Raw genomic sequence first — 27,255 nt, forward strand, 5'->3', positions numbered from 1 at the left:
GACTGTAGTAGAGGAATCAAAGTCATGTTTCCTATTCAGTTTATGGCCAATAAGAACTGGTATAAATTTATACCATCAACTTGTCTAAAGCAGACTGGGTTCCTGTATATTTAAGCACACTGTAAATACAGCCCTGAACTTCAGCGTATAGTACCATTAAGGAGACAAGCCAACATAAGAAATTCTGTTCTGTGTGACTTTATTTGCAGAGGTAGGTACAACAGCAGTTTCACTCACTCAGGCCCGCTTTAAAAAAAAGCGTTGATAGACCACATTTGGGAATTATGTTAACAAATCCCAGGAAGAGAATGGGCAAGGTGACAGGGCAGAAATACATAGACTTGAATATCCTTAAAACCATACATAGCTGATGATAGCAATTATTATTTTTTTCCTTCCCCTCCTGCCGCTGTTCCTAATAGCAGAATGCTGGCTGGTTTAATATTCCCGTTTCACTAAAGACAGCAGAAAGACTTACGATGTACACAGGGGGGGACAGCTGTCATACTGAAAGTCTGTTTAATTCTTTCTGTCTTAAGACCACATGGATGGGAAATCTCACAGATTTTTACATGACTTCTGCTGTTTGTTTAGGCATTTTTGTAGGCACTGCAATTTAACAAAAACCTGAATTACATTTTCATTTTAGAAGCTAAAGATTTCGGCAAAGATTTAGTTATGACAGCATATGTGCATGGAGACTATTGTCTTGATTTTAAAAAAGAAATCTAAACATGTCTCAGGTGAGTGTAGGCAATGGAATGTTGCAGGGGAGGTGAAATTTGGTAATGCAAGAGCCTTGAGAAACAGAAGAACCTGCCCAGGATAACAGGTTACCTTCTGTTGCTGTGACAGCCTCCAGAGCAGGCTGCTGTGGTGGCTCTGGAGCCACGTGCCACAGGACTTTACTTTTAAGTCTTTCTGAAAAATCAGAACAGTCCAAGCCATGGAGAAACTGATGACAAGTTAAAACCATAGCCAATGCCATATAGCACCTCATTCAGGAGTTAGATCGGCTAACAACACTTGCTCAGTGTGAAGAGAGACTGCTTGAAAAGAACAATTTGATTTAAAAAAAACCAAAAAAAACCCCAACTTTTGCCAGTAATTCTCTAGTCTGTTCTGCAGTTGCTTTTAGAAATAACTGCAGTGAAAACTCAGGATTAAAGTCAAAGTGCCACTATTGCATTGTTTGCGTGGTTGTTTCTGAAAGATGTTGTGTTCCTCCCCACAGTTAAAAACATGGTATTTTATTAAAACCTGAGATCATATATATATACCAACAGCAAACTCTTAGAGCTCGTGATACGGAGAAACACTAAGTTTCATCTAGTGTTCTACCCTTAGTTTTGGTCCATTTTTTTGTCCTGGAGACAAGAACCTCGGGAGGTAGAAGGCTTTTACAGTCCCTCCTACAAATGCTTCCTTTTCAGTACTTCATGGAATTAACAGTAAGGTTACACAGGCTGCAGATTCCTAGATCTGACAGTAAGATATTTCTTATAAAAATTCAGGAATTAGCATAGCAGCAGATAGTAATCAGCACTTAAAAATGATTCAGGGTTTAATAAACAAAAAGTTCAGCCTTTGTTATGATGTAATCAGTTACATCTGTCTTCAGGAGACTTTTTTCATACTCAGTATGTTTTCACCTGCCGCTAGCTTCTTATATAAACAGTGCAGTTTATCTGGCTGAGGTGCTTCAGCATCAGGAGTGGAGGGAATTTCGAAGTCGGAGGAGCTCTGCGAGTCCCTCCTCAGTTCCAGATCAGGCGTCCTGGAGTTGTCACTTCCTTCAGCCAGCACATCCTGAGCATGAGCAGTGCCAGCTTCTGCGTCTTTCGCACAACATCTGTTTTGACCCAGTGGCTTCCACCGACTGTTGTCAGGTTGACTGTCTTTGGCGGTCTCCTGCACTATGGAAACGACTGCTCTGCTCCCACCTCTGCCGAAGCAGCTACAGTCCAAGGCGTTTCTCTCTTGGGAGGTGATGAGTACTGTGTCCATTTGGCTATCCCAGCCCTGGCTCCCCTGCTCCGATATGTGCGTAGACTGAGAAGAATTTTGGGAGGAGATGTGTGTTGAGTCGCTTACGCCATCTGAATCACTGAAGAGTGACTGGGACCCACCAGCATCTGCTGAAGATGGGAAGTTCTCCTCATTTTCAGAGCTCTCTTCTGGTTTGTTACACTTAAAAAATGCATCCCAGCGAGGGACGTCGGCATTAGACTCCTGTTGGTCACTAGTTGTTACTCCATCAAAATTTGCTGTGGAAGTGGCATCTGGCTCATGGGAAAGAACTTGAACTACATTTATTTCAGATTCTTCTTCATCGTCATCATCATCATCATCATTTGATTCCTCACAGTCCATGAAGTCTACCTTGGGGGAGATGTAAGTTGCGGTCACTTTGCAACCTTCTGTGCTCTCAGACTGTCCTGTGTTGGAGAGCCTGCTCTCTTCTCCCTGCTGTTTTAGAATCTTAGGCCTTGCAGAAGTTAATTCTGAGTCAAAGAGATCATCTTCATCTGTCAAGAAAAGAACAGAGGGGAAAAAAAAACCAAACCAACACTAAGAAAAGTTCAGATCTCTGACAAAATTCTGTGAGAGCAAAGTTTTAATAAAAATCCATTTAGTATGAGGAGAGGAAAAAGTTCTTTAACCCAGATGGACACTTAGCAGGACATTATTGACAGCGTTTGCCTTGCCTCGTCCAGCACAGTGCCTTACAAGGAAAGCTGCTAGTTGTCACCCTCCATGTCAGATGCAGCAGATCAGATGTAGCACCGGTAGTCACGTTTATTCATTTATTCGGGCCTCTGACATGCTTTGGTAGGACTATATCACCCTTGGCGCTTCAGAAATAGCTGCAGAGAATGCAGCAGGCCCAAAGTTGTCTTCTAGTTCCCATGTGGCTTTCCAGAAGCTGTGCACAGCATCCACCTACCAGCAGAGCTTAAAAAAGCTGCTGGGCGTTAAACAGCCAGCAGCACGAGATAATGAAGAGGAGCAATTCCACTGATACACCACTCTGCCCCCCACCACGCAGGAGGTGATAGAAGCAAAGTTCCGTTAGAAACAGCTCTACTAGGGATGGTCCAGGACTGCAAAGTGAAACTCTTCCAAAACTTAAAGGGCTGTTAAGCATGAAGCACATTTTAAGATCATAAACAAGCGTGCTTGTGCTCTTACACAATTAGTGCTCTCTCACCCTCCTAAAACCTAAGTTCATTTAATTTATGTTTCTCCTTTCTAACCGTTGCTTTGAGCACAGACAGACTGTGGTGACCCCCATGGCTTTTGGCACCTCTGCTTAGTCCCAGACTGACACTGGAGGCACAGCAGCACCAGCAGAACCTTTACCTGTGTCAGATGAGTCTCTCTTGTGGGGTCTCTTCAGTGTTCCTAAGGGCTTGTACCTGGGTTCCATGTTTCTCCTGTAGGACCTGCATAATGGCTTTAATCTGAGGTGAATGAGAAAAGCGATTCACATTTAGAACTCAGCAGATACTTTCAGGAGCTCATAACTTCATCTAAGTACACTGCGGTAAAATTGTTAAAGGCAGCAATAGCTAGGGAAAAGTTCTTAATTCATTGGTGAGTTTAGGCAGCTTAAAGGTAGAAATCTGTCATTTCTATATATTTACCTTAAAACACGTACACCGGTTGGAAACTGTCTTTTAGTGCCTTGCTTAGAGAAGACAAGATGTTCAAAACCTGACTGCAGTTTTATTCAATAATTGTAACGTATCTCCTTTCTGATTAAGGAGGAAAAGAAAAAGGAACAAAGAAACAAGCCTTCATTTTGTTCAGACCAAGTGACACCGCTGCTGTGCTGCTTTCTAAGCTGCTAACATCTGGAGCAGCACAAAAGTACAGGCCTCTGATGCCATACAGAGGCTAAGAGTTCAAGTCCCCAGAAAAATCCTCTTTAAAAAGAAACTTCTGACAAGTAGTAATGACAAATAGAAATAGGTCACAGAATAAAATGAGATGAATGTGTATTCAGATTCCACCCCGAGTTTAAGAGCAGAAAAGCCTCTATACACAGGTGTAAGTAACATGTGGAATATAAACTCTCAGACTTAGCACAACATACAGGTGATCTTCAGAAAGCTGAAGTCTGCAGGACTGATTATAGGGGAAAAAAAATCTGAATTATCAGACAAGTAAAGCAAAAGGCCATGGCCTGCTTGAGAGGCTGGGATTCAGGAGGGGGTTGTCCTACAAGAACAGAGATCGGATCACCTCCGTTCAGCAGCCACCGGTCACTTACATTTCCATAACTTTGTCTTCTGTCCTACCCACTGGCAGCACATTGGGATACACATTCACAGGGCGGATATAGCTCAGGAAATCCTTAATCTAAATTGAAAAGAAGCAGCTGGTTAATAAGTTACATCAACAGTTAATAATTTCACTTAATGGCAGTACTGATCAAAGCACACCCACAACAAGTACTACCAGTTGCCTTGTGCAAAGACCAGTATGACCCACGAGCCAAACTCTTATCAAAGCGGATAGCTCCGTAACAGAAAAACATCCCTGGAAGGATGCTGAGAACTCAGCCTCACCTAACCACCTCACAGCAGTTATCGACTACTACACGCCTGGCCATCACTATCTCTGAAAGAAAAGGCTAGACAAACCTCTTCCTATGGAACGTGATCCAATGCTTCACTGTCCTTACTGCTGTAGGTCTTTTCAGACCTGCATTTTTCTTACTGGACTTCAAGTCCCTAGTCGTGCAGATCAGGTATTTCCTTCCTGAAAGACTTTTCCTAAAGTCTTCCTTCGGTCCACTATAAAAGCCCATTATGACAAAACACGTCACTTTTTCCAGGCCTTACTCTGTTGACTTCTAGATGCTCTGCAGACTGTAAATTTCTGGAAGAACTGTGTCCAGTTTGGGGCACTCCACTCCAGCTGAGGCTTTATCAGTGCTGAGCACTGAAAACACTTGCAAGTTTGCAGATTACACTCCTATCTATGCAGACCAGTAGGATCCATCTATTTTTGCATGTGGAGGTACGAGTCTGTTACAATACACGACCCTCCATATTCTGCCAGCAAAGCTGCCACGTTGTACGTACTGCGCTAGTACCTCCATTTAAAATTCTGCATGGCAGAGAAAATTGAAACTTAACCAGGATCTTAACAAGAGAACCATCTTCCTAGGGCTCAGAACAATCTCCATTTTGTATGTGCGAGGCTTTGTGACAGGTTAATTGTTAGCACTGATCCCGTTTCAGTTCAGTTTCTTAGGAGAGAGAAGTATTTTAAGAATTGGATTGAGTCATATGAAATGAAAGTGTGTGATGCTGGAGAAGAGCTACCATGACCAATTTCCTTTTAGTCTTTTACACAGAAAGAGGAGTAATAGCGGCAGCTACAATGTGGAAAAATTCTGTTTAGATGTGTGGGCAAGGAAAAGGCAGCAAACCCGCCCAAAACTGAGTCACAGCAGATAATGTATTGAAAACCAAAATGCCAAGCTTTAAGCATTGCATAGTTACACAGTAATCTAAAATAAAAAGGGAGTCAAAACAATTGTAGCAGTGACCAATACTTTGAGAGAACAAAAAATAATAGGCTTATAATCCTGCCCTACCTTGACATGTTCTTCTGCACCTATGTTAAAACAGACTTCTCTGTCTTCAGCATCCAGAACTTCCTATCCCCTATGTCTTATTACTGAAAAGATTTTTTTTACTGTGACAAGTCATGCCATCCACTCCAAAATAATCAAAGCTCCTTTATTTTTTAATCAATGTATACTCAAGTACTACAAATATACAAACCTCACTGTATGAAGAGTGGAAAGAGAAGCAAGCTCTGTAGGTACTCTCACCAGTCCTAAAAAAAAAAAGAGGAGGCACAAAAATTAGGTAACTGCTCTTCATCCTCTGTCCACAGGCAAGCATAACCTACTCTTAAAAAGTCCATTTTGAGATTCAGTTACACAAGCATCAGGCAAGATATGCACCTGAAGCAACAAGTTTCCGGATGGCCCAAATGCTCACCTCACTATTACATTGGTTTTCTTGATCCTTTCTCCAAACCACATAGTGGAGGGTTTGATGCTGATGATGTGCAAGGGAGTTCCATTTTGGCAAGTCATCCCACAGGGCAGTCTGTTCCCTCGAAAGCAGTCATCATCCTGCCAAACGCAATAGAAAATTAAGTGTAACCCTGACCTTTTTTCCCCCAAAATTGAGCAACATAATATCTAGCCAGACCAACTTTTCATCTCATTTCCAACTGCTCTGAAACACTTTGCTGCAGCATCCTGCTTCCACAGTGCACTTGACAAAGTAAATCAATCACAGAGACCAATGCCCCAATGTGCCATCCCCTGTTCTACTGGCTCTCCTCCAAGTTGGAGCCTTCAGCTTGATAGACATCCTGGAAAGGGAAGGCCATACACTACAAGCACACTGTGCATGGCTGCAGGACAGACCATATGAACTTGCTTTTTTTGTATTTAAGTGGGTAATACCTGACAGATCTAATCTGCTACTTGTCTTCACTTAAAAATACAATTGTAAACTTTCAAATACAATTAAGTTATTTCTAGCATATTTTTTTCCTTTTTGTTCTTTAAAAAAAACCCAACAAACAACCCACAACTTCAGCCCACTAACTAAAGTTCTCACTCTCTTTTGCACTAAGCTACCATTTAGCCCAAGCCTTCATTAGCACAACAGAACCAAAACATTAGCACCTATAACCCATCAGTCACAGCAAAGTTAGCAGAGGCTTTGCAAAATGCTACACACCCGAGGATGTCGGCAGGCATGAATCTGAGTGTGTCGGTCTCTAGTAACGTGGTAGAGAATTTCTGGCATGTTTCTGAACATATCAAGTTTGTTCACATGCACCTGGAGAAAAGCAGAGTTTACTCTTAATTAGCTCAACGTCTTAGCTCCAGACTGCAGTTGGAGCAACTCTGCAGATGTGGTTCTGCTCACAACAAATGCTGGTAGGCATTTAAACAATTACTACCCATTAATAATGTCCAAGTGGAGAAGTGTTAGCCGAAAGAAACTTGGACATCTAGAACAAGCAGAACATACCTCCTATGCTGAAGAGGGATGAATATTCATCAATGAAAGTCAGAATATATCTGCTAACTATTAACGTCATGTGTAAGTGAGAAGGCTTTCATCATGCACAAGTGTTTTGGGTTTGTGTGGCAGGATTTTGGTAGGGAGGGGGCTACAGGGGTGTCTTCTACAAGAAGCTGCCAGAAGCTTCCCCCACATCTGACAGAGCCAATGCCAGCCGGCTCCAAGACAGACCTGCCGCTGGCCAAGGCTGAGCCCATCAGCGATGGTGGCAGCTCCTCGGGGATAACAGAGTTGAGAAGGGGGGAAGAAACCCACCAGGAGCAGTTGCAGGCAGAGAGAAGAGTGAGAAGATGTGAGAGGAACAACCCTGCAGACACCAAGGTCAATGCAGAAGGAGGGGCAGGAGGTGCTCCAGGCACCAGAGCAGGAGCAGAGATCCCCCTGCAGCCCCTGGAGAAGACCATGGTGAGGCAGGCTGTCCCCCTGCAGCCCATGGAGGTCCATGGTGGAGCAGAGATTCCACCTGCAGCCTGTGGAGGATCCCATGCTGGAGCAGGTGGAGGCACCTGAAGGAGGCTGTGACCCCATGGGAAGCCCGCGCTGGAGCAGGCTCCTGGCAGGACCTGTGGCCCCATGGAGAGAGGAGCCCACGCCAGAGCAGGTTTGCTGGCAGGACTTGTGACCCCGTGGGAGACCCACGCTGGAGCAGTCTGCTCCTGAAGGTCTGTACGCCATGGGAGAGACCCATGCTGGAGCAGTTGGTGAAGAACTGCACCCCATGGGAAGGACCCATGCTGGAGCAGTTGGTGAAGAACTGCAGCCCATGGGAAGGGCTCAGGTTGGAGAAGTTGGTGGAGGACTGTCTCCCGTTGGGAGGGACCCCAGGCTGGAGCAGGGGCAGAGTGTGAGTCCTCCTCCCCCTGAGGAGGAAGGAGTGGCAGAGACAAGGTGTGATGAACTGACCACAACCCCCATTCCCCCTCCCCCTGTCCTGCTGGGGGGACGGAGGGAGAGAAATGGGGAGTGAAGCTGGGCCAAGGAAGATGGGAGGGGTGGGGGGAGGTGTGTTAAGTTTTGGTTCTATTTCTCATTGCTCCACTCTGTTTTGCTTGGTAATAAATTAGATGAATTTTTTCCAAGTTCAGTCTGTTTTGCCCGTGATGGTAATTAGTGAACGATCTCTCCCTGTCCTTATCTCGACCCACAACCCTCCCCTGTCCACTTGAGTGGCTTTGGGGGGCACCTGGCCTCCAGCCAGGGTCAATGCACCACAAGATAAAAGGGAGAGAGGTAAACACTGGGGATCAACTTCTCCCTGGAGAGCTAAACCATGTCAAGAGCCCAGATGTTCCAGACTGAAATCAACTAGTTAACTTATTTTGGGCACAACTGTAGCTTTTTAAGTGTAGGTGATGAAAGCATGTACATCTTTCACATACAGCAGTCCTCTGTGCAGCCATTTCCAGCTCAGTGACTGGCCACAATCATTCCTGAGGATCAATTCTAAAGCAACAATTACAGAAATGTTACCTTGATTCCAAGTTCCTCACTGAGGTTTATGAATAAATATTCATATCCGTAAGCAGCTTTGCAATTCAGCCACACAACATGATAGCGAGTCAGCGAGGTCCAGCTTCGCACTAACTCTAAGATCCCTTTTAAACACTCCTCCTGAAAAGTTTAGAAAATATCATCTTTGAAGATACTTCCAAAGTACTGTGATTTGGTAACGCAAAATGGCATTGCCTTGGAAGACTTAACCCTAACAAAGGGCTGGTTAATTAATTAGCAGCTTTAAGGACCTTTCCTCTCACAGCTTATTTAGACTTACCCGGCTTGGTATATGATAAAATTTGGGATCACAAAAAGTGGTGTCCAAATACACACTCTGGATGTCTTTTACTCTGAAAGAGAAATGTGATATCAGAGTGAGCAGTGCATCACAGTAGTAAGATACACCACTTCCTCTCTCTTCTAAAGGAGGCGATTCTTCCTCTTTATTACAAAGAGCAAGTCAAAAGGGGCTTGTAACTGCAATATTGCCTGACTGCAAATATATTTAATCCAGAATAAAAAAAGAGGAAAAAAGATGACATTATTCCTGAATTGTCGATGCCTGTGAGATCTTTTATTCTTTCTAAACCCCATGAACAGCTGAAGTCTCACCTGCTCCCTGAATGCAAAAGCTCCATTCTGGCTGCTTCTCCTTTTGCAAGCCTGAAATCCCCTGTATACAGCACAGTGCCATTCTCACCTTCAAACAAAAACCTACAGACAGAAACACTGAGTCAAACTCAACAATATAAAGCATTAAATGCCCGGTGTCAATTTGTTACCTTCCTTAGAGCAGTCTGCATGACTAATGAATGATGTAATAGAAATACTGGGCTGAATCTGGTCCTAGAATAATTTCAGATAAACCAAATAATTCAGACTCAGTATGCCTGGAAAATAACCTGTGCCTAGGCTGGTCAGAGTTGAAGACAAAAGCCTCACAGATTGTGAGGGTAGCCCAGCTGTCTGTTGCAGCCAAAGGAATCTATTATGTATGTGTACCAGGAAGCTGGGCACCTTCTTTCTAATGTCATACTTAAGAAATGAAGGATTTATTTTTAATCACAGTTTTGTATGTAATTTTTAAGTACCATTGAAAACAAAAAAGCTGTTATTCATAGGCATTGGGAAAAGTAATCTGCCCCACCAAGGGAACAACTTCTGTCTGGACAGATCCCAGATAGTACAGTGGTTTTCCAACCTTGACCAAAGCTGGTGGGCCCTGCCACAACACTCTTATCTCCAAGTAAGAATTTTAAATTCACTAGCTTTTTCTAGTTAGAAAAACCACAGCACTTAGTGAGAACTCTATAGGACAAATTTCTCAGCAGAGTCATTTAGAGTACTGAAAGGACGTACATGACTGATCCTGGACAGTGACCAGCTGGTAGAAGTGTCACCTCTATATCTTCTTTCTGGAAGAGATGGTTAGCATTATTTTCACACTGTAATAAGTACTACCAGGAGTTTTACTGACACAGTGAAAGCAATACATAACTCCCCAGGGCCTCTTGCAGCATTCAGCATTGCTTTTGACAAAGAGAAAGTCTCTTCGCATTCCAAGAAGCCCTGAAGAGCAATGAACACCCTGTCATGCCAGAAGAGATGACTGAATTTTGTATGGTGCTCATGAAAGCCATTCAGCCAGAAAGACAGTCCTCCTTCCTTGGTTTTTGGTGAACAAGCATCACGGAAACATCTTGGAATACACTTTGCCTGGAGATGCTCTACCAGGCCTGTACCTGACTTTTAAGTCCTGCAGTTAAAACTTGTTAAAATAAGCGACGAAATATGGAGGTGAAAAAAATCACAAGAGAAAAAGGGAAGTTGGAGATCACTAATACAGTGGAAAAACATTTTAAAAAGAACCCCAAATGCTATGAGAATAAGAACAAAGTAGGGAAGAAGAATTCATGTGGCTACACACCTTGGAGAGAGGAAGGGGAACATACATTTTAAAAATAGCTTGTCCACTTTGGGTGTTACAGGCAAGATCCACTTCCCAAGCTTACATAAACGGTATTACTGCCCATTACAAACATATGAATTTTTTTTTTTGTGACTTACCTCACCAGATGTTTCATCCACTAAAGAAATCTGAGTTGGAGTTTCAACTTCCAATGCAACCTGTAACAAAATGAATAAATGCTTTACGGGATTTACTGAACATTTTGTTTCATGCTTATGGCTAAGTATTCATTATGTAGACATCTTTAGCACTGACTGCAGCTAATGCTAAGCCTGTAAAATTAAGCCCATTTTCCCATAGTAACTCATGCATTTCCATTTCCAGTGGAAAAAACAGGTTTCTAAAAGTTGTCTAAAAATTAAATGGAGATACCCCTATCAAGGTATGCATGCCTAAAAAAGTTAGAACGTTGCACTTCTAACAGCAGCAGCTCAGGTTTCTCTGGCTGGATCATATGCCTTATTTTTGGACAACTGCAAAGCCCAAGACATCTCAGTCCCAGAGCACACCGGTGGATCTTGCTCGGACAGGTCTCTGTGCCGCAGCACAACTTCTCCTCACTGTTCCCTATGACCAGACGCAGAGGCCACAAATCACATGCAGCGGGTATTTCTGTGTTTGTGTAGGGGTGATTAATCTACAGACTGCAATTAATCCCCTGTTTTGCCACATCCTCTACTAAAAACAGAGTCCCGCAACATAAATGCTCTGTGGCCATCTGCAAGGTTAGCACCGCTACGCAGACTCCTCTCCCATCCTCCTGGTTTGTTCTTTCCCTTTATTTTAAACAATATTTGTATATCATTTTCCTGCCCAAAAAAGCCAAAGTGAAAAGAAAGTCTCCTGTTATTACCCTCCTTGGGTAGAACGTCCAGCTTCTCAGCCGAGTGGTCTCCTCAGCACATTGGGGTTCACAAGATACCGCATCAAAAATTCCTGGGCAGTGAGATCCATTCAGCTGGTACTCAGACAAAGAAGGCAACATTTGGCTTCTCTACCAAAACCCGCTACACCAATCAAACTCGGAGCTTGCTCCAAAACACAAGTGCATGTGTCAAAAACCTATACTAAGAATCCAAGCCACTAACAAGAGTTGATTTTTTTAAACATCAATACTAATTTCATCATCTACAAATTCTGAAGCTGAATAAACTCAGGAGGCTGATCTAAATTCTGCATGTTCAATATTTCTCAGTAATTCTCAAATTTCCTACTGCAGTGAAACAATTGTCAAGTTTAAACTGCCCGAAGAATTCTTCACTGACAGCCACAGTTTAACTTCATGAGCATAAATGATATCTCCAGCAGAGTTCTCCCCTCATCTTTGATGACAGTTTAAATGTTAAAGCCAGCAGCAGATTCAAAGAGCCTTTCATGCCGTACGTACAAATAAAGGTCAGACTGGAAATCATAAAAACATTTGTCTGGAAGCTGATATCGTGATTGCTTCTTTCAGTCTGGTGAGTATCAAATCAGCTGTTAATTCATTTCCCAGTCATGCTACAAGTAGAAAGCTTATTTATTGTAAGACAAAGTTTGTGAACAAGGCATCCAACAGCTACTATCTGATTTAGGGCCTGTGTAGCTTCTGCCATTACCAGCAGTCACTCCTGGGAGCACCACCTGCAAACACCTACGTATTTTTTTTTAATTGTGTTGATTTGTGTTAATTGTGCTTCATCTTAGACTGCACCATGGGTATCTCTGGCATCTCTTCCCAGATTAATATTTTCGCAAACAGGGATGTCAAGATCAGCATTGCCTACTTTCCTTTTACGGCTCATACAAACTCCTAATAGCTTACAGGTATCTCCCTGCAAGGGACCTCTTCCTCTAGGTTAAACTCAAGGGATACTGGAAGCAAAAGGAAACAAGCTTAAAAATGAAAATAAAAACCCCAACCAACACCAACAAAAAAACCACCACAAACCCATCTTGTATTTTTGCTAGTCCAAGAAGATTACGGGCTTAGAAAAATTGTCACCTACGCACACTGTGCTCCTTCACAGATCAAAGATGCCTAAGGGACATTCTGAGTCTTTTTTACAGAGTCCTGAATCACGTTCATGCTACAAACCATTAAATGTTTCCACTTCTCAAGGCTTCAGTATAAAGCTAGTTATCTTCTCCCTCAGCTTCACAATTAAACTAGGTCCCAGAACAGAAAAGTTCCCTACTTCTCTTTTTTCTCTTAGCCTGACTTACTTCCTAGGTCCCACTTGTACAACTTTCGTTGGATATAAAGCTTAAGACCCACACTTAAAACCTACTTAAGGAAACTCTAAGTCATAACTCCCCCAAGAAAACAAGCTTCAGCTTGCCCGAGATCCTTCTTGACCTTCCACTTGACTAGAAAACTCTCCTGTCCTTGCTTAAGGGATACAGCAAAATCCTTATGCTATGTGATGATGTATGTACGTATAGTAAGATGTGAAAAGAAACACGTTCAATTTCAAAGCCTGCATCTGCAAAAGGAAGGAAATAAGTAACTACAAGTCATACCCATACGTGACCACTGATCACTTGAATTCTGGCTCCAAATAGTGGAAATCAAGCAAACTAATTAAGTTCTTCGGTGATTTTACATCACTAAAATATTTTCATGTTAGAGAGAGTCCATTTTACAAAAAGTAAAAGGAAAATAATGTAACTAAAAGATTATACATACTCCAAGCAGTACGAGACTTTAAATGAAGCAAAAGGAAAATGAAATAAGGACAGGAGCAAAGAGATAGGAGCATGGTAAGGAAACGAAGGAGCAAGACAAATGATCAAAGTACAGATGGACAACATTTAAAGCGGAAGTTAAGAGCAAAGGATAAATTTTCTGGAGGGAAAAATAACATTAAACAGTAAACAACAATAAACCGATCCCACATAGCAAGCAGCAAGGAAAGGCATACTGACGTAGGTACTTAAGCCCTGAAACACTGTATCAACACCAATATTCCAACATTTCTGAGGAGGGAAAGCTGCTTCTTCCCTAGAATCACCGCTTAGAAAGTGATAATTTAAAAATAAACAAAAACTCACAATGTGATTCTCCCAAAACTTGTATTTCCGGCTAGTCAGCAGCAGTTCCTTAGTTACCGGTGAGCAGTATAATTTAACTTTCAAGCTGTGAGGAGACAAAAAACATAGATGAGTGTTTTATAAAGTAGAGGCATGGAACAATCTAACGACGCATCAGCACCTGGCACCTAGTACCTAAAACACATGCTCAGACCCCTCTCTCATCTGAAGAGACTGCAGAGCAGCAAGCCTGCAGGAGCAGTTTTGCCCCGACCTGACACGGGATCAAGGTGAATTACTCCACCTTGTTGAGAAGGATTTTCTTCAACACCGCAAACGCAAAGACTTACCTATGTGTGCCCACGCATGTGTATTTTGGCAGAAATAAATAAAGCGTGTGGTACATGGTCACATGTACACATATATTTGCTTGTTTCTATACCCATCAAGGTCTGTTTCAGATGTGCATGCTTTCCCTGGAACAGGCATTTGGGACAGTTAGCGTTCAGCAGAACATAGAATACTTCCTTGGTGTGGTTTAACCCCAGCTGGCAGCTGAGCACCACGCAGCCGCTTGCTCCCTGTCCCCCAGTGGGATGGGAGAGAGAATCAGAAGAGTGAAAGTGAGAAAACTTGCGCATTGAGATAAAGACAGCCTAATAGGTAAAGCAAAAGTCGTATGAGCAAGTAAAGCAAAACAAGGAATTCATTCCCCACTTCCCAGGGGCAGGCAGGCGTTCAGCCATCTCCAGGAAAGCAGGGCTCCGTCACGTGTAATGGTGACTTGGGAAGACAAATGCCATCACTCCAAATGCCGCCATCCCTGCCCTTCCTCTTCCCCAAGCCCCTTATAAGCTAAGCATGACATCATATGGTATGAAACATCCCTTTGGTCAACCGGGGTCAGCTGTCCCAGCTGTGTCCCCTCCCAGCTTCCGTGCACCCCCAGCTTACTCAATGGTGGGGCGGTGTGAGAAGTAAAAAAGGCCTTGATTCTGTGCAAGCACTGCTCAGCAGTAACTAAAACATCTGTATATAACAAAACCATCTCTATATTATCAACACTGATTCCAGCACAAATCCAAAACACAGCCCCATACCAGCTGCTATGAAGAAAAGTAACTTTACCTCAGCTGAAACCAGGACATTCCTATAAAGCTCCAGCTTTTGCACAGTGCACATAGAGACCTGATGAGCAGAGAGAGATTCTCTGCTCACATTTGAGGACATGCAACATCTACTCTAATAAATTAAACAGCACCTGGGAACTGGCCCACAACCTCTCTGTGTCCATGTTTGACCATTCTCATAGTGAAAAAGAAAAGATGTCCATTGCCCTTTCGTTATGCACCTCCAAGAAGAGTCTACCCCCATGTGCAAACAGTGATACACAGTTTTTTTCCTACTCTTAAGGCTGAAGACACCCAGCTCTCAGCCTCTCCTCACACATCATGTGCTCCAGCCCCAGACCAGCTCAGCAGTCCTGCTCCAAAACAGTGATGCTGTTTTTTGTCCAGGGGAGCCCAGGACTGGACTCAGTACTCCAGACAAAGTCTTACAAGGGCTGACCAGAGGGAAATAACTCTCCCTCAAAGCACTGGCTACCTGCTTGCTCATACACTTCAGAGCGCAGCCAGGCTCCTTCACAGCACAGGCACAGCGCTGTCTCCACACACTGACACACTCCCAGGGAGCAATAGCAGTGAGGATCCTCATGAAATTCATAGACTGGACAAAGTTCAACAAGGCCAAGGGCACCTGAGTCAGGGCAGTCCTCAATATCAATACAGACTGTGGGATGAAGGGATTGAGAGAGGGACTTGGGGATACTGGTGGATGAAAAATTGGACATGGCCCAGCAATGTGCACTCGCAGCCCAGAAAGCCAACCGTGTCCTGGGCTGCATCCAAAGAGGTGTGAGCAGCAGGTCGAGGGAGGGGATCCTGCCCCTCTACTCCGCCCTTGTGAGACCCCACCTGCAGTACTGCGTCCAGCTCTGGGGGCCCCAGTACAGGAGAGACATGGAGCTGTTGGAGCGAGTCCAGAGGAGGCCACGAAGCTGATCAGAGGGCTGGAGCACCTCTCCTGTGAGGACAGGCTGAGAGAGTTGGGGTTGTTCAGCCTAGAGAAGGCTCTGGGGAGATCTTAGAGCACCTTCCAGTACCTAAAGGGGCTACAGGAAGAATGGGGAGGGACTGTTTACAAGGGCATGGAGTGACAGGACAAGGTTTTAAATTGGAAGAGGGTAGGTTTAGATTAAAGAAGTAGTTTTTTTTAGGATGAGGGTGGTGAGGCACTGGCACAGGTTGCCCAGAGAAGCTGTGGATGCCCCATCCCTGGAAGTGTTCAAGGTCAGGTTGGATGGGGCTTTGGGCAACCTGGGCTAGTTGAAGATGCCCCTGCTCACTGCAGGGGGCTGGACTAGACGAACTGTAAAGGTCCCCTCCCACCCAAACCACTCTATGGACTCTACGATCCATAGCAGTTTCCTCACCCTACTTTGCTCGCGCTTTGCTTTGAACCAGCCGCCTCCTCAGCGCTCCTGGCTCGGCGCTGCTGCGTCCCAGGCCGGGCCGGGTAAGCAGCCGCTGAGGCCGGACCGCACCGGGGCGGCCCCCAGCAGGGCGGGGCAGCCTCGCCCGTCCCCTCTCCCCCCTCAGGCAGCCCCGCCGCCAGCCCGTACCTGCCCTCCAGCCTCCTCTTCAGGGCGGGCGCCCGCAGCCCCTTCATGTGATCTGGGGAGACAGGGCACGGCCATCACTGGGGGGGCGGGAGGGAATGGGGGGGGGGGGTTGCCATGGGGACGGGCGGGGCGCGAGGCTCACCCTTGTGGCAGTGCGAGAGGAAGTAGGCGCGCGCGCGCAGGTTGTCGTGGTCGAAACGGTCGATAGACACGCCGGGATACTCGCGCACGCGACCCCCAAACCGGCTCATGGCGGCGAATGGCGTGCCGCTTCCGCCGTTCTCCCCGCGGCCCCGCCTCCCCGGCCCTCAGCCAATCGTGAGGCGGCTCCGCCTCCTGACAGCCTATCAGACGCGCGGAGGTAGAGGCGGGAACGGCGTCTTAAAGAGGCGATGGAAGGCGGTTGCCTAGCAACAGCTGGGCGGCGGTGACCGTTGGTACCGTGAGGAACGACGCCATCGCCCTTCGGCGGCCTCTTCGCGGCCTTTTGGCGCAGCCGGGCCCCGCTTTGCAGCCCTGTTACAGAGGTGGGTTGTCTGAGGGCTGGGCGGCTGCATCGTGGCTGCGGCAGCGGGAGCAGGGTGGGGTTACAGCGGTCACTCGGGCCAGGGCCGAGTCGCTTGTCTCAACGTCTTGGCAAACAGAAGCTCTCCCGTACAGTCTGCGCAGCTCACTGGAAATCTCTTACTGACTGTGCTAGGATTCCAGACAGGTCCTGTGAACGCTGACTTGTGTTAGCGATGTAAGAAGGGTGGTCACTTCTTCCAGCTGCCCTGGCCCGGGCCCTCCCCTGCCTGGCCGCTGTGAGCCCTGCCTGGGGCCTCTGCCCGGGGTGGGGGGGTGAGTGCTGCTTTCCCGTTTGCAGGCTCAACCAGTAACAAAGCTGAGCATGTGTCACAGGTATACCTGGTCAGACAGACTGCCACAGACAAGGTGCTGCCTTCAACAGCACCTACATACAGGGCTCACATAAAACACAGACTAGTCTCTTTCCCTCCGCTTTGGCTTGTAGCGGTACAAGGTCACTAGTGCAGGCACGTGTGCACCACTCTAGGTTCTCAAGCACGCATGCATTTGCAGGTCCCTCGACCGCCAGCATGGCCCCTCTGTCTGCCTAGCACCACTGCACAGATCCCAGGTCTCCTTAACTGCTTCATGGATTCCCTGCTTGCCTGCTAGTCCAGCTTGATGCTTACTAGCAAACACACATTCACACACTTGTCCCTCATGCACTCCAAATTCAGAAGTCCCTTGGGCGTACCAGCACGGACCCCCTTGCCTGCTTCAGACTCTGGCCTGGACCCGAGTTCCCTCCACTCGCCAGCTAGTCCAGTAGCTGACACCGCAGGTCACGGGTGCCCACACCCCTGGTCTGACTCTAGCAGCTGGCACCCAAATCCACTCACGCTGTTTCCCCCAGTAACTGACATTCTGGGCACAAAGTCTGTAGGACCCTCCCTAGATCCAGAGAGCCTGGCTCCTTCCAGCTACTGATGCTGGGACCTCCACTTGCTCCAGCAGCTGACAGCACAGGCGGCAGGGTGTCCATATCCAGTCTGACTCCAGGAGCTGGTACTGGTTTTCTCTTACACAGGTCCCACTAGTAGCTGGCACTTAGTCCTTGCAGCATGCATGCACACAGGTTAGAAAGTGAGATTACACAGAGAGATAGTTAAGATTTAATAAGAAGATATAAGAAGGTAGGACAGCCTGTGATCAGGCACGGGGCTCAGCCAGACAAGCATACTGACCGGCCTTGTTTGACACGACCGGCCTCTTTTATACTCCTTTCTGTCTATTCCCATCTTTATTCCTCCTTGCTCCCATTCCCCTGCACATCCCTCACAGGTTTGTACAGCTTTATCAATTCCTGCACGCCTCCAAGTCTGAGGTCCTGTCCGTCCATGTTGTGTGTGTGTCTGTTTCCCCAACCCCCCTGGCCGGCCCTGGTTTATAGTCTTACAGTTGCAAAGTCCTGGTTGATCTTCCTGAAAGTAGTGCCTGTAGTTTCTTGATAGCCCATCAAATAGTGCGAGTGGTGATGTTTGTTTATTGTCATGGTCTCTGTTTGTTTTGTCAGGTCTGTGTCTCTGAATTTTCCTTCTGGTTTTCCCTGTCTGCCTTAGTTTCCCAATTGACAAGTTCCTGGATCAGATAACCTTGCTGGAATAAACATTCTCAAACTCCCACATACCCCATTGATTAGCGTGACAGACCAGGTTTGGTTCTCATTACTGCCTCCCTCATAATTTACTGGTCAGGTTTGTGTCTCCATATGTTCTTGTTTTATGGCTTCCTCCTTTTCTTATTATCCTTTGTTGCGCTGGAAAAGGTCCTTGACCAGATACCCTTAAATGAGCACACGCTGTTTTCCCAAAGCCAAAACAGGGGTGTATGAAATCTCACTGTTTCCCCTAAATTAAAAGTAGGCAAACACTGTCGTCTTAGCAAAGTCCAGTGTTCAACAATTCCCTTTAAATAAAAAGTGTTAGTATTACGCTGAATATTTTCTAACCATTGTCTTGCATTCTTTCATTTGCCTACATCTGTCTGCTGTCTTTTCTGTTTTCCCTGACTTGCAGGCTGCCTGGAGTACAGCTCATCTCCTGCTGCTGTACAATGCAACCAACTCTATGCTTGGAACTCCGAGGCACTACAATAGACAAAGAGTACAATTTTTAAAAAGCTTAAATAGCAGCCTAAAAATATCAGGATGATGCTTTTATTATTTGAAGTCACCAAGCTGGCCCTTTAAATAGGGGACCTTTATGTGTATTTTTGAGCTGGAACACCTGTGGACAGGCCATCTGAAATAATGGTGACTCGGGAGGTGCCACACATACCTAAATGTCTTGAAGAAGCAGACTCATTAGATGAATTCAGTCCATCCTATAAAGCTGTCCTTAATACTAGTAACATGTAAGTTATCCTAAATCACTTAAATTCATAATAGTTTAGCATTTATTAAGATCTAAAGTTACTGCTAATAATATTGACTGTCTAAAGTCCAAGCCTGACAACAGTTCTCATCAAACTTTGATGAGCATATACAGGGCATGAAAAATTCTGTAATGGCTGCAAAAGGGCCCTTCGCAGGAAAGGAATTAAAAAAAATATGCTGAGATAAATATATCAAAGACTACACTAAAGATTTATAATAAGGATATATGCTTACCATGTTAATTCGTATGTGACAACTGGGTGGGAAAATTACCTTTTTAATTTTTTATTAAATGGCTGCCTTCAATTACAAAATGCTGCAGAGCCTGGTAAAAGAATGTTCGGAGTGCTGAACTGCAAGAAATAGTTTAGTGTTGCCAGAAAAGAGCCCTTGTGCATATTTTTATTGATCTTTAATGAAGTGTATACAGTAAGAGATGAAAGGCCCTTTCTTTGTTCAATAATGGCTCTTGTATAGTTAGACGACAGAGATGCAGGCTTCTGCTATTTCCACATTATGTAACAATAATTCTTGATATCATTTTCCCAAAGATTTGTATGTTGTGATGCAATTTTTTTTTTTTCTAACAAGGCATTTGTGAATTTGAGAAGACATCAGAATTCAACTTTTCAAGCTCTCAGTTGATATAGGAACTTGCTAAGTAAGGAAATTCGACTTTGTGCACAGGATTTGGTGGCAGCATACTGCCCATAGGGAATAAGACTATGCTTATCCTCTGACTACAAAAACCAAAAGCTTTTTCTCCTTCCTTGACAATACCTTCCTAATTATGAAGCTGAAGCTTGGTGACATTACAAAACTGGGAAGGGACTCATTTCTGACAATACCTGCTAGGCCTGACAGTGTGCTGTCTGTTTTGCCTGCAGAAGCAAAATAAAGTTCTATTTTACTAGCAAAATAAGATACATTCAAGAAAGCAAATGCAGTGAAATTCAGACATAAGGTAGAAGTAAAATAATTTTTTTTATAGTTCAAATCCATCCCTAGTAGTTTCCATGGAATTTGCAATCGGGGGTTTTTATTGCCTTTTTTTTTTAATAGTTTGAGTTTCATCTTTTCCCAGTTCTGCTCTGTTCGGGTTTAGCAGTTCATTGACATATTTACTATTTCTCAGCAGATTGATCAAATGGGTTTTGTGTAAGGAGGAAGTCAATGTCAGTCAGTGCAGATTTTGATGGGGCAAGGGTAGAATAGGATGAGTTTTGGTAGGTTGTGTGCCTTGCCTCCTAATCCCATCCAATTTATTTCTTAAGACCTCTTCTTTGTCACTGCCACTGTGGCCATGTGTCTGGAGGTGCATTTCGCTTTTCCCCTCCTCTCCCTTCCTGAGCATTTGCTCATCTTCAGTAACAGCCCAGCTCTTCATTTTGTGGTTCCCACTTTGGTGTCCTTTCAGTGGGAAGAAAGAAAAACATAAAAAACTCCCTACCCCAAAGGGATAGCAACTGTGAAGATGTGAAATTAAAAGAAAATTACTGGAGTTTTGTTTGGTTTGTTTTGGTTTAATATATCAATATGCACAAATAAATTTTAGGTAGTTTAAGTCGAGGTGTATATAGAAGTATAGGTGAGTTGGATTTGTTTCAGGTCAAGTAGTACATTTAATCTGATTCCAACTGCTTATAACACTTTTCTTTTTTAACCTCAGACTTTGAGGGGAAGATAATATTGTACTGTCTGTAATTTCTTTATTTTAAAATTTTATTCTACCCATTTTTATATGTCCCTAACAAAATTGCTTGCTTCTGTCTTCTGTATTTCATTTTCAAAAATCTAATTTCAGGAAAACGTCTGAAGTTTCTGCAGTCATGGCTAAAGCTGACGGCAAACCAAAATCTATCCATCATGCCAAAAAATGGTCAGATGATGTTGAGAACTTATACAGATTTCAGCAAGCTGGATACAGAGATGAGATTGAATATAAACAAGTAAAACAAGTTGATATGGTACGATTTAGAACTCTGCAAGGGTTATTACTTTAAACCTCTGTTTCATGTTAAACGATTTAATAAAAATGGAGGTGCTGCTTATTTCCTTTCATTTAAGCTAGTTTCTGATACAGTTTTAATCTCCCAGGTTTGACTTGAATTCTTGAGCCATTATAAAATGCACAGAATTACTTATTTCACAGAAGTGAAACAAACACTACCCAGCCTGTGTTTTTTTTCCCCTTCTCTTATGCATTTAAAGCATTATGGATTTCTTTAAATAGATGTAGCTGCTATCTAAAAGAATAACTCAGTTTTGAGGAAAGAGATACATCAAAGTGAGTTTTCTGTGAAGTTTCCCCGTTACTCTGCCAATAGACCTGACAGGAAACTTGTTCATTGTCCAGGGAGTCAGTCCGGTGTCATTGCTACCAACTTCAGTTTTACAGTTGAATTGTGTGGTAGCATAATCAGACTTCGTGCACACTCAAAACTTGGCGTCTATTGAAACTGTCCACAATAGAAATATTTGATGCCAAGCGTGGTAAAGGGAGTTGTGACACAGGCTTTTATCAAACTGAGAACATCAAGGACTTAGTGCTCTGCTCACTAAGGTTGATGGTGATGCTCCCTAGCATATCAAATGAGCTAATGAATAATGGCCAGATATTTAGCAGAGATTCAAAATAGCAACCAAGAGTTTAATACAGCAAGCAACATATTATCTCTATTACACCTCAGTGATTAATCTTCCAAAGCAGCATATCTAGTATAAAAAATCCACTTTTAAAAGATCTTAACCTCTTGTGCAGAATGATCCTAAGAAAATCATGCCTCATCCAGTTAAAACATAGCAAAACATTGATGTGCATAATAAGATGCAGTTTATTCTTTTGTTGTGGGCTCGGATACCACTGTAAAGGCTGCAGTGTGAATTCCTTTAACCATGAAAAAGGAAATCCTGCAATTAGTGTGGCAGGGTCAGTCTCTAAGATTTATGACAGTGTAAAACCATAAACAATTAAACCCTGATAAAGAGCACCACTTGGTCAATGTAAAATGAGCGTGCCTTCTGTTCAAAGTTGCCAGGATCTGGTAGTGGTTCTCTTTCAACTTAAGCATTTTGAAATGTCTTGTTTACTCCATATTATGTTTCCATAAAATAACATTAAAGCTGTTATGTTTAGACAGAGAATGCAAATAACTCAGCTGTATGTCTAAATTAATAAGGTAAGTGATGAAACTACCACTTCTGAGACTCTCCAGTTAGAGAACACTCTAGTTTGACATCCCATTGTCAACCCTGCCTGGAAGAGAAATAAGATTCATATTACCTGATTTTTAAGGTTCAGTTTGATCAGAAGTAGTCGTAGATGTTTGAGCTGCAAATAGTCACTGAAGCCATACAGCTGTTGAACACACAAGTGCTCAAGCCTTTAGAGCTTCATATTGTGGAACACTGAACAGCACCAGGATGGTGCTGGTTTCCTGCAGGGCTGATACTGCTGTCTTTCATATAGCTCACTTTATTTTTATGACATTGCTAATGAAAAGCACGTTTTTCATGGTCAGAAGGATCCCGAAGAAACCTTTAAGTGTGTGTCAGTGTTACAGAAGCTGAATCTTTCAGCCTCTCAGATTACTGAATAACTGAACAGCATCAATGTTTTATTCCTAAATGAGGTACTTTAAAAGTTTTGACTAGTCCACTTTTTAAATTACTCTTGTTCTTAATCTTTTTTTTAAAAGTTAAGCAAATTAATAGCAAAGTAGTGTTTAGATACGAGCGAGGTTTTCCCATGGAAGTATGCCCTGTATTCTTTGTAATATAATGCACAAACATCATTTAATGTGAGCATGTTCAGGTGAATGTATATCCTTTTTATTCTATTCCTAGGTAGAGTGTTGGCCAGAAACTGGATTTGTTAAGAAGCTTCAGAGAAGGGACAATACATTCTATTATTACGATAAGCAAAGAGAATGTGAAGACAAAGAAGTCCATAAAGTGAAAGTTTATGTGTATTAGCTTTGTTATTTTTCTAATTTGCTTGTATTTTTTTATAAATCTGTTAGAATCTGTAAGTAAATGAGATTGTGTAATCTGACTTACTGTAAGTATCAATGTCATTCTTGGATAGAAGGGGGAATACAGGAAATGTAGAGAATCCTGGAACTACAGACGTAGGGATTTCATTTTTTTCCAGCTATAACCAAAAGTCTTATTACCCCTCATTTTCCTAATTACAAATGTTTTGACTTAAAAATCTGGTAAATGGTCATCATATATTTGGTTTAACTGTGTTTGAAGTCTATGATACGTACAGGCATCAATCTTTATTCAAAACAATATAATCTTGTTGACACACTGGCTAATGTCAGCCACAGTCTCTTGGTCTAGCTAAGAGTTATGGGACTACGAAGGGCCAAAATAAGGCCAAAAGGCTGAAGTTCCCTTGGAGAAAACCAAGAATAACCACCACAGGATTTAGTAAGGATACCAAACAAACAAGTAGTAGGGACCAGTGCTAAGCTGCAGATGTAAAAACTAGTTATTGGGATAGAAATTTTTGTTGTGACTGTTTCTTTCTGAGCAATAGGTAAGGTATCCCCAAAGTAAGTATTAATTACTTGAGGAGGAGTATTAATTGACTTGATGGCATATGCCTTTTTATGGAGGGGGGGAAAAATAATTGTGGATTTACATATGGTGGGATGAGGGAGTATAAAACTGCAGGGAGAACATGGAATCCATACTATGGAATATTTGAGGTTAGGTAACTTAGTGTGGTGGGCTGACCCTGGGTGGACACCAGGTGCCCCCAAAGCTGCTCTGTCACTGCCCTCCTCAGCTGGGCAGGGGAGAGGAAATATAATGAAAGGTTTGTTGGTGGAGATAAGGACAGGGACATCACTCAGCAATTCCTGTCATGAGCAAAATGGACTCAACTTAAAAAAAAAAAAATCATCTAATTTATTACCAAGCAAAACAGAGTTGAGCAATGAGAAATAAACCCAAATCTTAACACACCTCCCCCCACCCCTCCCTTCTTCCTGGGCCCAACTTCACTCCCCATTTCTCTTCCTCTGGGGAATGGGGGTTGTGGTCAGTTCATCACACCTTGTCTCTGCTGCCTCTTCCTCTTCACACTCTGCCCCTGCTCCAGCCTGGGGTCCCTCCCAACGGGAGACAGTCCTCCACCAACTTCTCCAACCTGAGCCCTTCCCATGGGCTGCAGTTCTTCACCAACTGCTCCAGCATGGGTCCTTTCCATGGGGTGCAGACCTTCAGGAGCAGACTGCTCCAGCGTGGGTCCCCCATGGGGTCACAAGTCCTGCTAGCAAACCTGCTCTGGCGTGGGCTCCTGTCTCCATGGATCCACAGGTCCTGCCAGGAGCTTGCTCCAGTGTGGGCTTCCCATGGGGTCACAGCCTCCTTCAGGTGCCTCCACCTGCTCCGGCGTGGGGTCCTCCACGGGCTGCAGGTGGAATCTCTACACCCCCTCATCCTTCCTCCATGGGCTGCAGGGGGACAGCCTGCTTCACCATGGTCTTCACCACGGGCTGCAGGGGGATCTCTGCTCCAGCGCCTGGAGCACCTCCTGCCCCTCCTTCTGCATTGACCTTGGTGTCTGCAGGGTTGTTCCTCTCACATCTTCTCACTCTTCTCTCTGCCTGCAACTGCTCCTGGTGGGTTTTTTCACTTCTCAACTCTGTTATCCCAGAGGTGCTACCACCGTCGCTGATGGGCTGGGCCTTGACCAGCGGCAGGTCTGTCTTGGAGCCGGCTGGCATTGGCTCTGTCAGACATGGGGGAAGCTTCTGGCAGCTGCTTCTCACAGAAGCCACTTCTGTAGCCCTCCTCTACAAAAACCTTGCCATGCGAACACAGTACACTTACGCCAATGATATGTTGGGTTTCTGGGCAGAATTCACTTCCACTAAGTTCAAAGGTCACATTGTCAGCATCTACCCTTGATCCTGGCATCGGGACACCCTCTGTTCGGAATGGAGAGAAGCTGGATCTTCTGGGCACAATTAATTTTTTCTGAATGTAGATATGTAACATTTTCTTGGAACATGTTGCTGTGACATTAGCTCTGCAGAAGCTGTCCATATGTGTGCTCCTACTCTGAGACACCTGGTAAAGGCGAGGTATCATACTTGCCTTCGCTCATTAAGGAATTCAAGTAAAATACTTTAAGATGCCAAAACTCTTTAGAGAATTGACCTGTAGAAGAGGTTATTACCTAAACCAGTAGGTGTGTTCATGGTAGTTACACAAAACTCTTATTAATATCTCCTGTCTGTAGAGTGTAAAGCAAAGGGATATCTGAACTGAGTTTTAGGCATGGATTAGCAGATTGACCATCTGTCTGATGGATATTCTTCCCTCATTTGAACATAAGATGGTGGCCCACTCACGATGGGAGATAGAGGACTTACAGCTCCAAGATGAAATAAGCAGTATAGGTGCAATGCTCAGAAGATCTCATTGTCAATAGGTGATGATGATCTAGTCATCTTATGTAGAATACTTGGAAATTTTTAGCTTAAATTTGTACGAGCTCTGTTAGAGAAATGACTGAAAGGTACTTTCTTATGCAACTGTGAAGCTTTTTTTATTTCAGAAAGGTTTTAATGGCATATAAATAGAGAGTTATTGCAACGATAGAAATAAAGTATTGCTACAGGAAATTTCACTTCAGATTTTCATTATGATTTCTTTTTTTTTTTCTTTGATTGCTCTGGATGTACTTTTAAAGAGACAACTTTTTGCATACTTTGCTATCAAATAGTGTGAACAGGACAGTTATCAGGATAATCCATCTTATTTTGTCACTTTAAGATAGTGGACCTCACTTTGCTAACTTCATAGATTCCTAAAAAAAGAAATCTTCCAGTGGATATAAAAAGAGCCTTTAAAATTCACAAAACCAGATGTGTTGTATAGCTGGCTCCAATTTATTGGCAGAAATTGTTGCTACCAGTACACGCAGAATAAGTAAGAAAATTTGGTACAGCCATTTTCTCAATCTGTAAACATGACATAGTTGGGTGTTCAAGAACAGGAATTAAAACTGCAGGTAACTTTTTAGAGCTTACTTTTTTTTTTTTTACAGACAGACATTTAAAAATTGAAAAAACTGTAAAGAATTATTTTTCTTTATTCCTTCATTTTACCTGATTACACCTCAATGTTTTTGCAATACTGCTGGATGCTTTCTCTCTTGTATTATGTTTTAAAACAATGAGTGTGCATTTCATACAGCCCACTGGGGTTTATTTCATTTCAAACAAGCGGCGAGGGAATTCGTGTTCCACTTCTGAAATGCTGATTCTGTATGTTGGCAGATTCTTCTTGCTTTGAGAGAGTGAATTACCTAGATTTTATTACTAACATTTGTCAGTATTGTCAGTGTGCTAAAAGGTTGAATCTCACTGTAATATTTAAAAGAATAATGGGCTGAAAAGGAAAGTCTTATAATTAGTGCTGGAGACCACTTTTAGACAGCTTTTGTCAACCCTAATGCTGTGTTTGGGAGTTCACTTCACTAGCAAAACAGCAGTGACAGTTTCAGTTATAATTGTCCTTTGATGCTCAGTTCATATCCATATTTCATTCCAGTTCATGCTAAACTTGAGGTTACTTAAAACCATTCTCTTTTTTTAAAAGACCGTAGCTGTGTAATGGCACTAGCTATGAAGCTAAAGGAGTTCCTCTCTTTAAAAAGAAACAGGTACAGGCGTTCTTTCCTGAGTTCAAGTTTGTCTGTGATCACAAGATAACGTTAATCTAGTATAAGGACGTTTGATTCAGTTAATTCTTAGAATCACAGACTGGTTTGGGTTGGAAGGGACCTCAAAGCCCATCTAGTTCCAACACCCCTGCCATGGGCAGGGACACCCTCCACTAGACCAGGTTGCCCAAAGCCCCATCCAACCTGGCCTTCAACACTTCCAGGGATGGGGCATCCACAGCTTCTCTGGGCAACCTGTGCCAGTGCCTCACCACCCTCATCATAAAGAATTTCTTCCTCCTATCTAATCTAAATCTCCCCTCCTTCAGCTTAAGGCCA

The 27,255-nt window shown here is 43.7% G+C and overlaps 2 protein-coding genes across 3 annotated transcripts; one reads left to right on the top strand and one right to left on the bottom strand.

The window, feature by feature from the left end:
* Positions 1-380: 380 nt before the first annotated feature.
* Positions 381-16,570, bottom strand: DCLRE1C (DNA cross-link repair 1C). The gene is made up of 14 exons (XM_075769907.1): positions 16,431-16,570; positions 16,289-16,340; positions 13,627-13,711; positions 10,692-10,751; positions 9,984-10,039; positions 9,237-9,338; positions 8,902-8,974; positions 8,601-8,741; positions 6,780-6,881; positions 6,024-6,160; positions 5,802-5,856; positions 4,277-4,365; positions 3,364-3,464; positions 381-2,528 (listed from the first exon to the last, which is right to left on the bottom strand). Exons 1-14 carry the CDS (start codon positions 16,537-16,539, stop codon positions 1,618-1,620), a joined length of 2,073 nt encoding a protein of 690 aa, XP_075626022.1. The 5' UTR covers positions 16,540-16,570; the 3' UTR covers positions 381-1,617.
* A 116-nt stretch (positions 16,571-16,686) lies between these two features.
* MEIG1 (meiosis/spermiogenesis associated 1) lies at positions 16,687-23,437 on the top strand. Of its 2 annotated transcripts, XM_075742836.1 has the most exons (4): positions 16,687-16,815; positions 18,871-19,207; positions 21,034-21,196; positions 23,076-23,437. In XM_075742836.1, exons 2-4 carry the CDS (start codon positions 19,104-19,106, stop codon positions 23,202-23,204), a joined length of 396 nt encoding a protein of 131 aa, XP_075598951.1. In that variant the 5' UTR covers positions 16,687-16,815; positions 18,871-19,103; the 3' UTR covers positions 23,205-23,437. The 2 variants fall into 2 exon arrangements, with proteins under 2 accessions (XP_075598951.1, XP_075598952.1); XM_075742837.1 differs by lacking the exon at positions 18,871-19,207.
* Positions 23,438-27,255: the final 3,818 nt, after the last annotated feature.

Source organism: Balearica regulorum, chromosome 1, assembly GCF_011004875.1.
Source record: "Balearica regulorum gibbericeps isolate bBalReg1 chromosome 1, bBalReg1.pri, whole genome shotgun sequence".
Lineage (NCBI taxonomy): Eukaryota > Metazoa > Chordata > Aves > Gruiformes > Gruidae > Balearica > Balearica regulorum.

Bases quoted from the DNA above. Each gene is read 5' to 3' on its own strand.
- DCLRE1C (XM_075769907.1), bottom strand. From the start codon at position 16,539: ATGAGCCGGTTTGGGGGTCGCGTGCGCGAGTATCCCGGCGTGTCTATC. The intron at 16,341-16,430 runs GTGAGCCTCGCG...CTGTCTCCCCAG, and splicing joins CCTCTCGCACTGCCACAAGG to ATCACATGAAGGGGCTGCGG. The intron at 5,857-6,023 runs GTGAGCATTTGG...TTTTTTTTTTAG, and splicing joins AAAACCAATGTAATAGTGAG to GACTGGTGAGAGTACCTACA.
- MEIG1 (XM_075742836.1), top strand. From the start codon at position 19,104: ATGGTGACTCGGGAGGTGCCACACATACCTAAATGTCTTGAAGAAGCA. The intron at 19,208-21,033 runs GTAAGTTATCCT...ATCTAATTTCAG, and splicing joins GTCCTTAATACTAGTAACAT to GAAAACGTCTGAAGTTTCTG. The intron at 21,197-23,075 runs GTACGATTTAGA...TTCTATTCCTAG, and splicing joins AAGTAAAACAAGTTGATATG to GTAGAGTGTTGGCCAGAAAC.